The 13,492-nt window shown below is 43.3% G+C and overlaps 1 protein-coding gene across 2 annotated transcripts in view; it reads left to right on the top strand.

Annotated features, from left to right (window-relative positions):
- The window catches only part of OGFOD3 (2-oxoglutarate and iron dependent oxygenase domain containing 3), a 36,278-nt gene that overhangs the window by 15,866 nt on the left and 6,920 nt on the right, over nt 1-13,492 (top strand). For both annotated transcript variants that reach the window (XM_027886063.1, XM_027886062.1), the window contains exon 8: nt 4,098-4,221. In XM_027886063.1, the coding sequence (XP_027741864.1) occupies nt 4,098-4,221 (124 nt within the window). The remainder of the gene's footprint in view (nt 1-4,097; nt 4,222-13,492) is intronic.

Genomic DNA, 13,492 nt, shown 5'->3' with positions numbered 1-13,492 from the left:
AAATGAAGAAAGTGGTTGGATGACCTCACATTTAAGTGTTTCCACCTAAACATCTCCTATAACTTACAAGATATTTTGTCATTTAGAAGCAAATAGATTTCCACAAAGAGGATTTTTTTTCCCCCCTTGAGTCTTTGTCCTGACATCCTGAGAGTGCCTGAACGTGATGGACAGCAGGGTAGATGTTTTGCTGTTTTTATCCTTCTGTTTTGTCCATGTTTTGTTTATCTTGCAGGCTGTCTGGTCAGGGAGCAAATACATCAATTGTTTTTTCTAACCCACCCTCAGCTTCAAAACACCAAAACAGACACAAAATGTGCTCCCTTAAACTTGGAATGCATAATCTACACCTTAACAGTGTCTATACTGAATAAGGGGGTTGTCTGAGTTGTGACAGGGGTTGATCATGGAGGTCTCTTCCAGCCTAAATAATTCAGTGTATGAAGAGATAATTATCCTAGCTGGGGTAGTTACCAAATACCCCGTTCATCATCAAAAGTAGTTTGAACAGAGACCAAACAGGATGAAGCTGTAGCTTCACAAGTTGCCTTGAGTGCAGCAAATTCATCTGGCTTGGATTTTACTTTCTCCAGCAAAGCAAGTTTTCATTTACCACTTCCAGGCTGCAGCTGAAAGCAAGTTAAAAAAATCCATTGCTATTGATGTGAGGTAGGAAGTGCCTCCCAGTTAAGAGCATTAGTCTTCTTCTGTGGCCTCCAAAGCAACTGTGAATACAGGGAGGTTGAAGAAATGTCAATAAAACTTGGCAGTTTGGTGGATGCTTTTGTGTTCTATCGTTATTTATTCCTCTCCCTTGGAACAGAACAAGTCACTTTTTTTAAATTACTATGCAGAAATACATAGTGAAGGTTACTCCTAGAAGACAACAGGATTTTTTCCCTTGCCTCTTTCCAAAAGAAAGGCAAAATTAAGCCTTTGAAAAAGGAATCCCATGCGTTTTTTATTTCAGAGTCTGACACTTACTACAAAGATTTTGGCTTCTTGGAGCACACAAATACCCCTCTTGCCTTTTCCCCTATGTTGCAATGATATTTCTATTCTGACTCTCCTTGGTTTTAAAGGTTTTTAACTGCATAGTGGAGTATTACAGATTTACTGTAGTAAATCTACAGATTTACTGTGTCTGTCTGAGGCTTAGGGTTTCTTTTTTCCCCCTAAAATTTATTTGGTTTGTAGTTACACAGAAATGGAAACCCTGAAATCACCCAGATGACTCATTTAATCTCTCTGAATTTATAAGCATACAAATCAAATAAAGAGAGCGTTGGTTTAAGATGTGGAGTTTCATCTTGGACGGAATTTGTTTGGCACTGAGGCTTTCAAATGTCAAAAAATCTGATTTGTAGGGGAGTTGCTGTTGCACACTCAACACTGGCAGCAGTGCAGGCTTAGAACATTCTCTGACAGGAGCAATGGGGGACTTGCAGGGATCCTGCCATCCTTCACAGAATCATCAGGCTCTGCCAGAAGATCCTTTTTGGGCTTGTTTTCCTTGAATTTCTTCTATCAGAGCTATTCCAGGACTTCAGTGCACATTTCCTCAAAATTATTTGTTGTTTTGTTTTGTTTTGTTTTGTTTTTTTAAGCCTAAACTTGGCCATGAGCAGTTTAGAGCTGGTTTTCCCTTCCTCCCACTTCCACCTCCTCCCATCCCCATTTATTTACAGGCAGGAATCAGATCCCTTTTCAGCCTTTCTTTCTCTAAGCTGAACAAGCCAAACCTCAAAGTCCCCTTTACTGCAACGTGCTCTCCACGTCCCCAAACAGCCCCACCCCCAGCTGCTGAGTCTCTTTTCACTCTCATTTTCTTCCCCTGATGTTGTTACACATTTATAAACCCCATCCAGAGATCTTATTTGTGCCTTAAAACAGCACCATCTTTGAACTTGGAGGAAGTTGATCCTCAAAAACCCAAGAGTGCCACTGCAAAAATGTGTCTGGCTAATTCTGACAGTTGTATTTATGATAATTGCCTTTAAAGAGCTACCATATAAACGTCATTAGGAGCATCTGCCATTAAATATTAGCTGTGTTTTGACTTCTTTTGGGTAAAGAGTGCTCCAAAAGAGCACACTTAACTATATAACATATCAGGCTGACTGGAAATACCTGCATTTTTCTTGGGGAGCTGTTCATAAGGAGCTGGAGAAAATTGATTTGCTGTGGCTTCCTGGCTTATCCCCTGCTTTTAATGACAGCTTTTCTCACATAGTTGGAACTTCTGATTCAGTTATTAACCTGTCTGGTACTGGAAATCATTACCAGGGTCACAAATATATTGGATATACATGTGAGGATTTTAACTCAGTATAATTTAGTGCCTCCTTTCCAGAGGGTTGCAGTTCTCAGACCTGGCTGCTTCTGAGAGTTAATAATGAATGAGGGCAAGCACAGAAAAGCCATTTTGCCTTGCACATTTAGTCATTTACAGCAATTAGCTGTGTTTGGTTGGGCTAAAATGGTTTGCAGGCAGCTCTTTGGAAGTTTAGCACTGGTAAAGCCACCTTGCAGATGGAGTGGATAAGAACAATTTTAATGCCTTCAACTTGCAGGTTTATGAGCTGAATGAACTTCCCTGTGCTCGTGCCTTCAGTGGCTGGAAGCCTTCCTTAATAAATTGACTGGAAGTGTTATCAGCATATCAGTGAAGTGGAAAATAGCTTTGCAGAGCTGCTTTGCATGAGAGGGGCTGTGGAAGGGCTGGTTGGAGGCACTGCAGTACCACTTGCTCATTAATTCCCATTGATTGCCTTGTGTTGCTACCAAGATTTGGGAAAATAATGGGGGGAAGGGGATCACTGTGATATTTCTCTCATTCTTGTGATTCAGGCTGTGTGGTGCAGCTTTTATCACCAGATTTTGGCTTTTTGCCTTTAAGCCCTTCTGGTCAAAATAATCAAATGAGTAAGAATGAGAATGTCTTCCTGTTCCATCTGCTGCTCTGTTCTCTGCAGTCACTGCCCTTGCAGGATGTACAACTGCTCTGGAGCCAGAAATTTAACTGGCACTGATGAATGGAACTTGAAACATAGCTGAAAATATTTAGAAAACTTCTAAGTTTGGAAGTAGCACCTACCTCTGACAGTCAGCAGGTCAGTCAAAACACTCTGCAAATGCTGTGTGTTTACACAGTGCTACTGTTGCTGCACATTTCCCTGTCTGACAGTGTGATGCTGAACTCCAGGGTTGGGATTTACTGCTAAGAAATTGCAGAATACAGCCATTGATTTTAAGGATGTTTTTAATTGCTGGTGGCACGTAGATACGAAAAGAAATATTTTCAGAATCAGCTAAACTCAGTGTTAAATATTTAGATAGCTTCACTCTGAGCGTTAATATGTAATATTTCTTTTCTCCATCTTCAATGTACATATCAAGCGAAAATAACGCTTTACAAGGAAGGAAAAATCACTTTGTTATGCTTAAAAATGGGATGTTTGGTCTGTAGGCTGAGAAGAAGCAGAGACTTAGCAAGTCACGTTGGAAGGTTTTTAAACAAAACCTGGATGGAAAAGAGTAGAAGTTCCTCTAACAAATGTGTGTTTATTTGAAAAGTCTGATTTATTATTGCCATGAAGCTCCTGCCTGGTAGCTGGTGAAAAAGTGAAAAGTGAGGTTTCTAGAAATCTCTGAGTGTGGTTAGATAATGGGTGCAATTCATTAGTCAAAGGCTGTTGTTCTGCTCATTAACCTTTATCTTGAAACAGTGTGAGCAGATCTGAGCTCTGCTCTACTTTGGACACAATGCAGGGGTGCAGCTTCTGGCCCTGTGTTGTTTTTGCTCGTGGATGATGGAAATCAACAGCGGCACTTCTCTAGTTATGGAAACTGTGGTAATAATAAACATCACATGCTAGTCTTGTATGGAGCAGGTGTGTACATGTAATAAAATAAATGAATAAACACAGAGGCTTTGTAGGAAACAATGTCCTCAAAGAGCCCTTTCTTAAACTTATGTGAAAACTGGATAATTAGAAAAACCCATCAGATCTACCTGCTTAATTATTTGTGCTCTGCAGAGGTGAGAGTAAAAATTTGGTCATTTTTGGTCATGTTGTCTTCTCCCCCCCCCCCAGGTGACTTATGGCTCTTTTGACTACACCTCCCTGCTCTACCTCTCTGACTACTCCCAGGACTTCGGGGGAGGAAGGTTTGTGTTCCTGGATGGAGATTCCAACAAGACAGTGGAGCCCCGAGCAGGTACAGCCTGGGAGTGGCTGCAGGATGAAGGGTTCATTGTGCCATTGATAACTGGGTGGGCTGGCACAGGGGGTGGGGTTGTGTGTGGTAATTCTGCCTTCACCTTGGTGGTGTGGGAAGGGATGATTAAACAAGGCTGAAAGTGTGGCCACAGTCTGACATATCTGGGCCACAATGAGTGACTTCCTTGAAAGCTGGGGGGGCTCAGGAGTGCCATGCAGGGCTGGCAGCTCAGCAGGGCACTCTGCAGCTGTGACTGCAGCAAATCCAAAATGAACCATTCATTTTAGACTGGCCTGAAACTCCTCTGCTGTTCAGGGTGGGCTCTGTCCCCTGAGGTGGCCATGGGCTGGGTGTGAAGATGATTGATTACCACAACAGCTCTGATAACAGGCTGGAACACAGCTACAAGTCCGTCCCTGCTTCCAGGAGATCTGACAGGGATGAGCATTCTGATGGCTGTCAGTTATAGCTCAATAAAAAGCCTTTAAGGCTGGTTTAAGGTTTCTCTAATAAGTGGATCATTTGGAACTGCAGTTACTCTGGGGCAGGATGCCCAGAGAGGGAGAGCTGAGTCTCAGCTCATCTGTCTGGCAGGTTGAGTGCTGAGCTTCCTGCAGTGTTGCCTTTTATAATGCAAGACCAGCCACACTTTTGCGGGGTGGGGGGGAAGCCAAGGGCAGCTTTATATTCCTACTGTGTTCTGTATTTTATTTTCAAGACAGAAAAGATGGAAATTTACTCATTGAAAGACAGCCTCAGTAATTGTCTGCTGACAGGCATTACCCCAGGACTATTGCTGCCTGCAAATTGGGCTGGTGTTTTTTGAATTATGGATCACAGTGAGCCACTCACCTGCAATAATGCTGGTTTAGATAAACTGGGATTATCTGCACTCTGGGTTTGGTATCAAGAATTATATGTTTGATTATTTTGGCTTTTATGATTGGAAATAAACCCTCAGCTGAAAGTGCCATCTTTTGCAAAATGCTCTGTTTTGAAAGGGAGCACATGAAACTATTTCATTTCCAGGTGCAGTTGTAAGATGAACACGTGTTTGTAGGTGTAGAAATCACAGCTGAATTGTGGGTGTGGGAGGAGAGCTGTGTCCTGCCTCAGTTCCACTGCATGCAAGGTGCCCCCTGACTTAATTTCCAAAAGTCTGCTGCTCCGAAATTGCTTCCATTCAGCCCTCTCCAGTTCATTTGCAGGTTTTCTGCTGCAAGGTGTTCTCTCTTGATGTCATTTTGAGGTTTTTTTTTTAGCAGCACCTGGTGGGGGCTGTTCCCTTTCCCGGCTGTTCCGTGGGCAGTGGGTGCCACAGGAGTGGTTGCACACACCTGAAACAAAGCAGTGCAGAGAACAGCTCCAGTGTCACAACCTGCAGCTCTGTGACACCCTGTGAGCCAAGGAGAGGAGCTTCAGGGGTGAAGCACAACCTGAAGGCACTTGCACTCCCTTTTCCTCTTGCTGACAAAACGTGGCTTGGAAGAGAACGACCCCAGGGTGTTTTCTGTTGCTGGCACAAGTTGATGTATTTTTCATGATCAGAATGTTCCTCTGCAGTGGTTTTTTTTCTTTCTCTCCTTCTGTCCTTTTGGCTTTTGTGTTTGTTTTGGTTTGTGCTTCTTTTGATCCTCGGTGCTCTGCTTGTCACTCCAACCCAACTTTTAAATCCACGTGTTGATAATTCTCATTTAGGAGATCCAGGCTCTTTTAGAGAGGACTGTCATCATCACTGGATCAGTTTTAGTGCTTGGCTAAGCTAATTTACCATCTCTGTATTGCTAATGCCACTGAAGCCCTAAAACCTGGCACTTCTTGTCGTCTCAGGCTGCATTTTGGGAGGGCGATGCTGAGTGCCCAAATGGGCAGGTTTCTTTTTCTGTGAGCAGTAATTTGTCCAAGTGTCAGGCTCTACAGCAGGGGACAGAAAAGTCATTGTTAGTGATGCAGCAGAGCAGAAAAGCAGTCATTGGAAATACAGGAAAAAAGCAATTAAAAATAAACCATTGTGGGACGGCCTGTGTTTGAAAGTGCTGCCTGGGCAAGTCCCACTGCTGCTCCAGATACATTTGCAGCAATTTAATGGTAAAGGATCAGTGTTAGCCAGGCAGGGGGGGACAGGGAGGACTGTTCTGTTAGGAGTGGAGCCTAAATTAAAATGCTCATCCCTTCTCTCAGTGCATTATCTAAGAGGTCTGTAAGTCCCAACTCTCACATATTTCACTGAAAGCCTCTGATCTGTTGGATGTTCTTTACCATCCCCTGGTTCTGTTATTAACAAACACCTCCAGCTTTAAGAAGGAATTATAATTTATTAACCTCGAGGCTTTTGAGATGATTTTCTTTCCAGCAGACGTGAACAAGCCAGCACCACGATGCCAGTTGAAGTGTGTAACCTTTGGCTAATTCATAACCAGTTTTGGCATGAAGGAACACATCTTTCTTGTGCCCTGATGGGCTGCAGAAGTATAAATGTGTCTTTTGACTTCAGTCAGGACCTCTGTCTGCTGCAAGAAACTCACTGTACCATGAGCAAGAGAATTCTTAGTGCCAAGGGAAATACTCCTTTGAAAAGAAAACATTTTTTTTGGTGCAGAGAAACAGATCTAAAGTGGTGTATCTGTTTCTTTTAAATATCTATGGAAATTCTGTTTGCCAAAAATGATCATACTGGTATTTCTTTCCTCCCTTTGCACCGGGAGTTGGTTTGTTCAGCCTTTTGAAATGAGGTCCTTCAAAATGAAACTTTTCAACATTCTTTTTGTTTTAGTAATCTTCAATAGATACAGGAGGATTGAGAAGAAATGGCAAGACATGGAGTTATTCCTTTTTCAGCCATAAAATTTCTATACTTTCTGCTGCTGCTGCTAAACCTATCAGTGTAAACCATATTTAAAATTTCATAATTTCTCAAAGTCTTGTGTGAATTTGGGGACTGACAATATCAGAACACAGACTTTACTTTATCATACAGTGGAGATGAAACTCTGCTGTTGGTTGAAATCTCAGTACTGGTTCTGTGTCCATTATTTGCAGGTAAATTTGGGTTCAAGGTCAGTTTTGCTGCATTCATTTTCAACTTACAAGGGGAATTTGTTCCTCATACAAGTTGTTTACTACACAAGGGTAGAAGGAAAGGTCACGGTCACTTCTTCTGTGTGTTTGGGGAAGAAAATAATCTATGATGCAAAATGAATTCTGTGCTTTGGAGAGTGAAACGTGGCTCTCCCTTGAATATCAAACTTAGCATATTCTCACAGCTGTCAGGAGTGTGATTTTGGAAGTGTAAAATATTTGAGTTGAAGGTATGAGGTGTTTGGGAACTTGTGCAGTTGGATTCTTCCTGGTTTAGGATGGAAAACAACGTGTTCAAATGCACCCGAGGCTTTCCCACGGTGCAGGAATGGGCTGTGGGCTCTGGGGGTGCATTCACTGAGGTAAGTGCAGTTTTACTGCAGTGCTCAGATATTGCAGGACTCTCAGATCCTGGAATCCTGATAATAAGTGCAGTATTCCAGATGAAGGGATGGGAATCTGTCTCATCTTTATCTTTAAAAAACCAGGTTCCAGGAATTCCATCCTAAAGGCTAAGGAAATGCAGCACAGTGATATGAAATGTCACATTTCCAGGTCCAGGACTCTCACAGCAGCGTTAACAGAAGGTGTGAAAAACATCTCTAAAGCATGTATTTAGTAATTTATCTTGTACCATGGAACAGTGGATATTTTGCTCCCTCACTGAGATAGTCTGATCCTTCTCTGTTTTCAAGCCATATCATCCAGGTTCACTCTGGATCACGATGATCTCCTGCCATTCCCAGCTGTAGTTTTGCTCCAATCTGTAAAAACTGGAGCACAGTTTGAAGTTAAAGCAGTGTCAGCTGAAAGATGAGAATGATTTTCGAGTTCTCCAGAATTAACTGCCTGTCCTGGTGAGGGGGGAATGCAGCTGGCATCAGCAGCTCAGTAATAACCAGCCATGCAAAGTCCTTGATTTACAATACTCATCACAAACTGCACCAGGGGCTGGGAGGTGATTGCAAAGAGAAGTGGTAGAAAAAGGAGGGAGGACCTGTTAAAATTGTGACAAAAAATACAGAGAAAAAAGCTCCTCATTTCTCTGTAGGACTCTGAAGGCTTTATTTTGCTTTCTGTTTTGGTACCTGTGGAAGGATAATTGTCTGCCAGGCTCTGGTTTTGTATTCTGGCAGTGCTTGATGACAGGTTAATGATGGCATTAAATGAAATGCTATTTTAATTAGGCCCATAAAGCAATAGATATCTGGGAGTGCAGGTCAGACCTGCACTTAAGATGGTGTTTTTATGAATGACTTCAGATAAATACACTGCTGGTACTGAGGGGAGCTGTGGTCAGTATATCCATCACTGGCTGGGCCACTGAAAGGATGGAAAACAAAACAAAATCCCAAATAACTGCAGGTCCAGCTGTGTTTAACTGGATGGTTCAGTAAGGATCGTTCATTGCTTGGTTCCTGAGGTTTGTGAGTGTGAATGTCACGTGCCATAGATGCAATCATGAGGCTTCTGTGCTTGACACAGAAGTAGCAAAATCATTCAGAGAAGCTTGTGCCCTCTCTCCTGGGGGCTCTCTTCACCCCATATCAGAGCAGTCACAGACACTGTCATTCCATGTTCCTTTTGTGGGGTTTGCTTAAAGGACTTGCTTAAAGTTCTCCCCATTCAACATTTATTTATAAGTAACTGATTAAGTCTATCTGTTAAATAAGTTTTATTTTGTGTGATGGCAGAGACTGTTATCATCAGGTTATTTGCCTGATGATCTGATGGGTTTCCTTGGACACTTGAGACGAGAGTGAATTAGTGATTATACTTTACAGATGACAGGGATGAGAAGATCACAGTTGTGTTTGTGCAGTTTCCCTGGCAGTGCTTCTGTCCTGGTGTCATTCAGCAGATGAGATGCAGTTTCTCCTCCTTTCCCAAGAAACATTTAGAGCTGATAAATGTTAAGCAGAGTCAGAGCTGTCAGTGCATGAGATGGAAAATGCTGAATAGACCTGGGGTGCCAAACAAACGGTTCCTGCTTCCCTTTCACCAGACAGATGAGTTGTTTGGTTTCCTTCTGAGCAGCAGAACCAGCTGCCATGGACAGTGGGGGGAGGAGAGACCCTTTCCATCCCTTCCCTGGCTCTGGCACCAGGCAGGGGTGGCCCCTCTGCCCTTCCCTGATGTCCAGCAGGCCAGGGAGGAGAGCAGGGGAACAGTTGGCATTCCCTTTCTTGGTCAAGACCATCTAACACAAAATTTGCACTTTCTCCTTGATGTTCTCGTGACCCAAAGAGTTCACAAGGAAATCTGGCAGTGAATTAAACTAGAAGGGCCAGAAGAATGCTGCCAAAAAAGCAGAAGGGGGAATACCACATGAAGGATGGGAGCATGAAGGGGAAAACAGTGGCAAAACAGGCTGCAAATACAAGTGATTACCAAAGTTGTTCCATGTGTAATCAGAATAACTGAGGAGGGAAAGGACCTCTGGAGATCATCTGCTCCGTGCCCCCCACTCAAAAATCAGGCACAGGGGTAACAAAAGATTTGAGCCTGAGACACCCCTGGGAAGGGGGTGGATGCTGCACTCGTGTGTCTGACATGGCCCTGAGCAACCTGCTGGCACTCAGGAGTCAGAAACAATCTGGGAATTGGCCCTGATCTGACAAAGGGAATTGGACCAGGGAACCTCCCAAGGTCTCTTGCAGCCTAAGTGATGCAATGAATGTTTGGTATGAGAGGCATAATAATCTTGCAGCATTTTTTCTTATGAGCACTGTGGGGTGTTAATATTTGAATGGTTCTCAAAGCCCTTTTTTTATATTCCCTACATCTTGTTATAACTTAACCTGATGTGTCTGACTAATTTTCCTTCAGAATAAGAACAGCAGAAGGTATGTTTTTATCATACTTGTAAAAGAGGACGTGTGTTAACTGCCAACTATTGTACTGGTGCTTACTAATTAATTTTCACAGAAACCTTGTTAGAATAGGTCAGTACTACTTTCATTTTAGAGACAAGGAAACAAATGGCAGAGTAAATGGTTTCCTTGAGGTCACAGTTAACACGTCAGGGGTGTGGATGTCACTGAAAATGGTTTCCTTTGTACCTCCCTCCAATCTGTGCTGCCTCTCAAGAGAGGCCGGGGAGCAAATTGAAGGCAGCTTGTTTATGGAAGTACAACAGAATGTTAGAATTCAAGACAGACAAAAATCTGCTGAGAGCAAGTCCTCTGGGGATGGTGACTTTTTACTGTGACATAGCTGAGCGCATCATTTTTTCCCACCTGTCTGCTGCTGCTCGTGGTGCTGATGTTTTCTCAGTACATCTGAAAAGAATTTGTTGCTAAGAGGCAATTATGAATTAAACCTGGGAGAGCAAAAGCTCATATTTAATACATATATTCCACTGTTTGAGTAATTAAATGGGACAAAATTGCTGCACAGTGAAGTGTCTGTTGCTTTTGCTGCTTGTTAAATATTATTCCTGAAAATAACAGTGTTGCTTCATCTAAATTGGAATCACATCAAATTGTGGAATTTGTGACTGGCACTTGCATGTCTTTATAAATACTGATTCCTGTGGATCAATGCAGAAATGGATTCTCAGAAAGTCAGGGGAATGAGTGGTGACCTCTGGTACAATGAAGGTCTTGCTGCCTGTAAGAGCTTTGAGGAGTTCCCAGTCCTTGGTGACTGTCACAGGGTGGCACATTCTGATGAGTTTTCTGTGACAGCAGTTCTTTCATCCCAAATACAATTTATCCTTTGCTTACTCTTAAATATTTTCAAACTTGTGTGGATGCCTGAGGGCCACTGAAAGGAGGGACTGGGAAGCATCTCCACCTGGAGATGGAGCTCTGGACTAATCCCAGTGCAGATGCAGAGCCTGGGAAGGGGAAAACAGCTGCACCACAACAACACTTCCTGCAGTCTGCAAGGAACAGCAGCTCCTCAGCTAAACCTTGGCCAAACTCCATCCTGAACTTTCTAGCACTTAATGCTGGAAAGTATGGAAAACATGGAAAGGAAGAGAAAACAAGCTTTAGAAATCAAAGGCAAGGGTTGATTACTTCTGTTCCTGTGGGCAAGTGCAGGCAAGGTGGTCACTGAGAGGCTCCTGCAGCTCCTGAGGTTACCACAGATCTTTCCAGTTCTTTTGGGGTTTTGTTCTTTTTTCAAGAAAGTTGAAAACAAGTGCATTTGTAGGGGAGGAGCTTCTTCCAGGGCATTGCTGCACCCTTCCATGGGATCCAGGCTGGAGCAGAGCTCACTCCCCTCCTACTAATGGCACACCTTTATTTTATCTCATGGCTTTTCCCAGTGAATCTCTGGATAAGGATATTGTCGGATATCCCTGGAAGGTTTTGTTGGATGGGATGGGAATTAACATTCTCTACCCTCGTTTTGAACATTTACACTGTTAAAAATAACATGCCATGGAGAGAGTGTGCTTTTGCTTCAAAAACTGTGCAAAGAAATTAAGGTTAAAAGAAATTCTTCCCAAGTGAGCACAAAGCATCTTTGAAAACCGACTGCAGCCTTGTTCAGTGACCCAGAAATCCCAGCTGATGGAGAAGGGACCAGATACACAAGGAGCTGTAAGATACCATATATATGAAGATATATTTATTAAAGAAAGGACTTAAAAGACATTCTGTGCAGCAAACAAATCCAGTTTAACTGGCTGAAACAATACACTGAACCTTGTCCCACTCTGAATTACCACTACTTCTAGAAAGAGATCAAACTAAACAGCTTGAGAAGTCAGTTTAAGGCAAAGCTTTGGGTGAGTAGCTGAGGGACCAATAACACTTTAATGATGTTGAAATAAGGTTTAAAAGGAAAAAAAACTATGACACAGGGACTTTGTATGAAACCCTTGAGGGCTGCGCTCACTGCAACACTTAGAGGGTAGGAGCACGTTGCCTTCATTCAGCCTTTCATCCAGAGAAGCAGGACAGCAAGGTGGGAATGAGCTGTGCATGTGAATGACTCTGCTCTTTGTGAATATAAAGCTTTACCCATTATTGATGTGCAGCCACAGGAACAGAAGAGGATGATGTGACTTGTGCTTGGCAGCTGGGAAAGGCTCTGAAGTGCATGAGGATTAGGTGTGAGCTGGAACCGAGTGGGAAAGGGACTCCAGCAGATTGAATTCAGAGATTGGGGGGTAAACTGAGCTCCAGAAAGCCAGTCTGGTTCTGCCCCAATCTCCCACATGTGCTGCTTAGGAGTGTGCAAAGGAACTTCTGCATCTTTTGGCTCACTCTAAAGAGAAAACCAGCTACATGCCCATTTCTGCAGTGGAGATGGGCTAAGGGTTGGATGGGTAAGTTTATCTTGCTGTGCAGACTCTAAGTAGGCATTGAAGTGTTTCATTTTGCCTGATGGCAGCCCAGGCACAGTTAGATTGTCAACAGGAGTTCCCTTTGATAACCTTTGAAACAAACTTTAATTTGAACAGTGGGGAGAAAAGCCTGAGTGGGGAAAACACAAGCTCTGGGGGTGCAGGTGAGCATGTCTTGGTTCCTCAGGAGAGCCGGAGCCGTCCTGTGGAGTTGCGTCAGTTGGGAGTCACTCACTGAACATCAGACTTGTTTGTTCTCAGAAGAGTTTAATGATGGGGAAGTGCAGAGGGGTCTATTCTGCTGTCTCATCCAGTGGGATGCCAATGCACCACCTCTGCTGTCACATCAAAGTCACTGCATTCCACCTGGATGCCACGGGAGGCAGGTGATGGTCAGAGCTTGGGCAGGATGGAGCACAGCGGGAAGCACTTGCATTTCTAAAACAATTCCAGCGAGTGCATTGATGGAGTGGCTCTTTCTAAGGAAAGTGAATTTGTACATGAGTGATACATGACTCTGTAACCTGACTGAACAGTGAGTGATCAGAGCAGGCCCAGAAAGCAGTAGCAAATGCCTGGTGCAGTGCTGATAAACTGCCACAGCTGCTCGTAAACCTGCTGAGCATTTTGTCACTGAAGACTTTTTGAAGACCTTAGTACTTCCTCCTTCTTTGGTCTAAAATTAGAGGCCAGACTAGAAGGGGAGCAGGGAGGAAATCAATACACTTTGATGGCAGTCAGTAGAGCCACGCTCTTTTAATTGAGGCAACTAAGAACTGGCTTCAGATGGTTTTGGCTTCCTCCTGCCTTTTATAAACTATGAGATACAGTGGAATTACATCTCCAGCTTCGCAGCACAACGGATTAAAGTGTGTTTTAAACAGTCCA

The sequence above is a fragment of the Empidonax traillii genome, unplaced genomic scaffold (genome assembly GCF_003031625.1).
Source record: "Empidonax traillii isolate 1590-97213 ecotype Southwest subspecies unplaced genomic scaffold, ASM303162v1 scaffold177:size1754471, whole genome shotgun sequence".
NCBI classification, from domain to species: Eukaryota; Metazoa; Chordata; class Aves; order Passeriformes; family Tyrannidae; genus Empidonax; species Empidonax traillii.
This window is presented reverse-complemented; position numbering and strand designations above follow the sequence as displayed.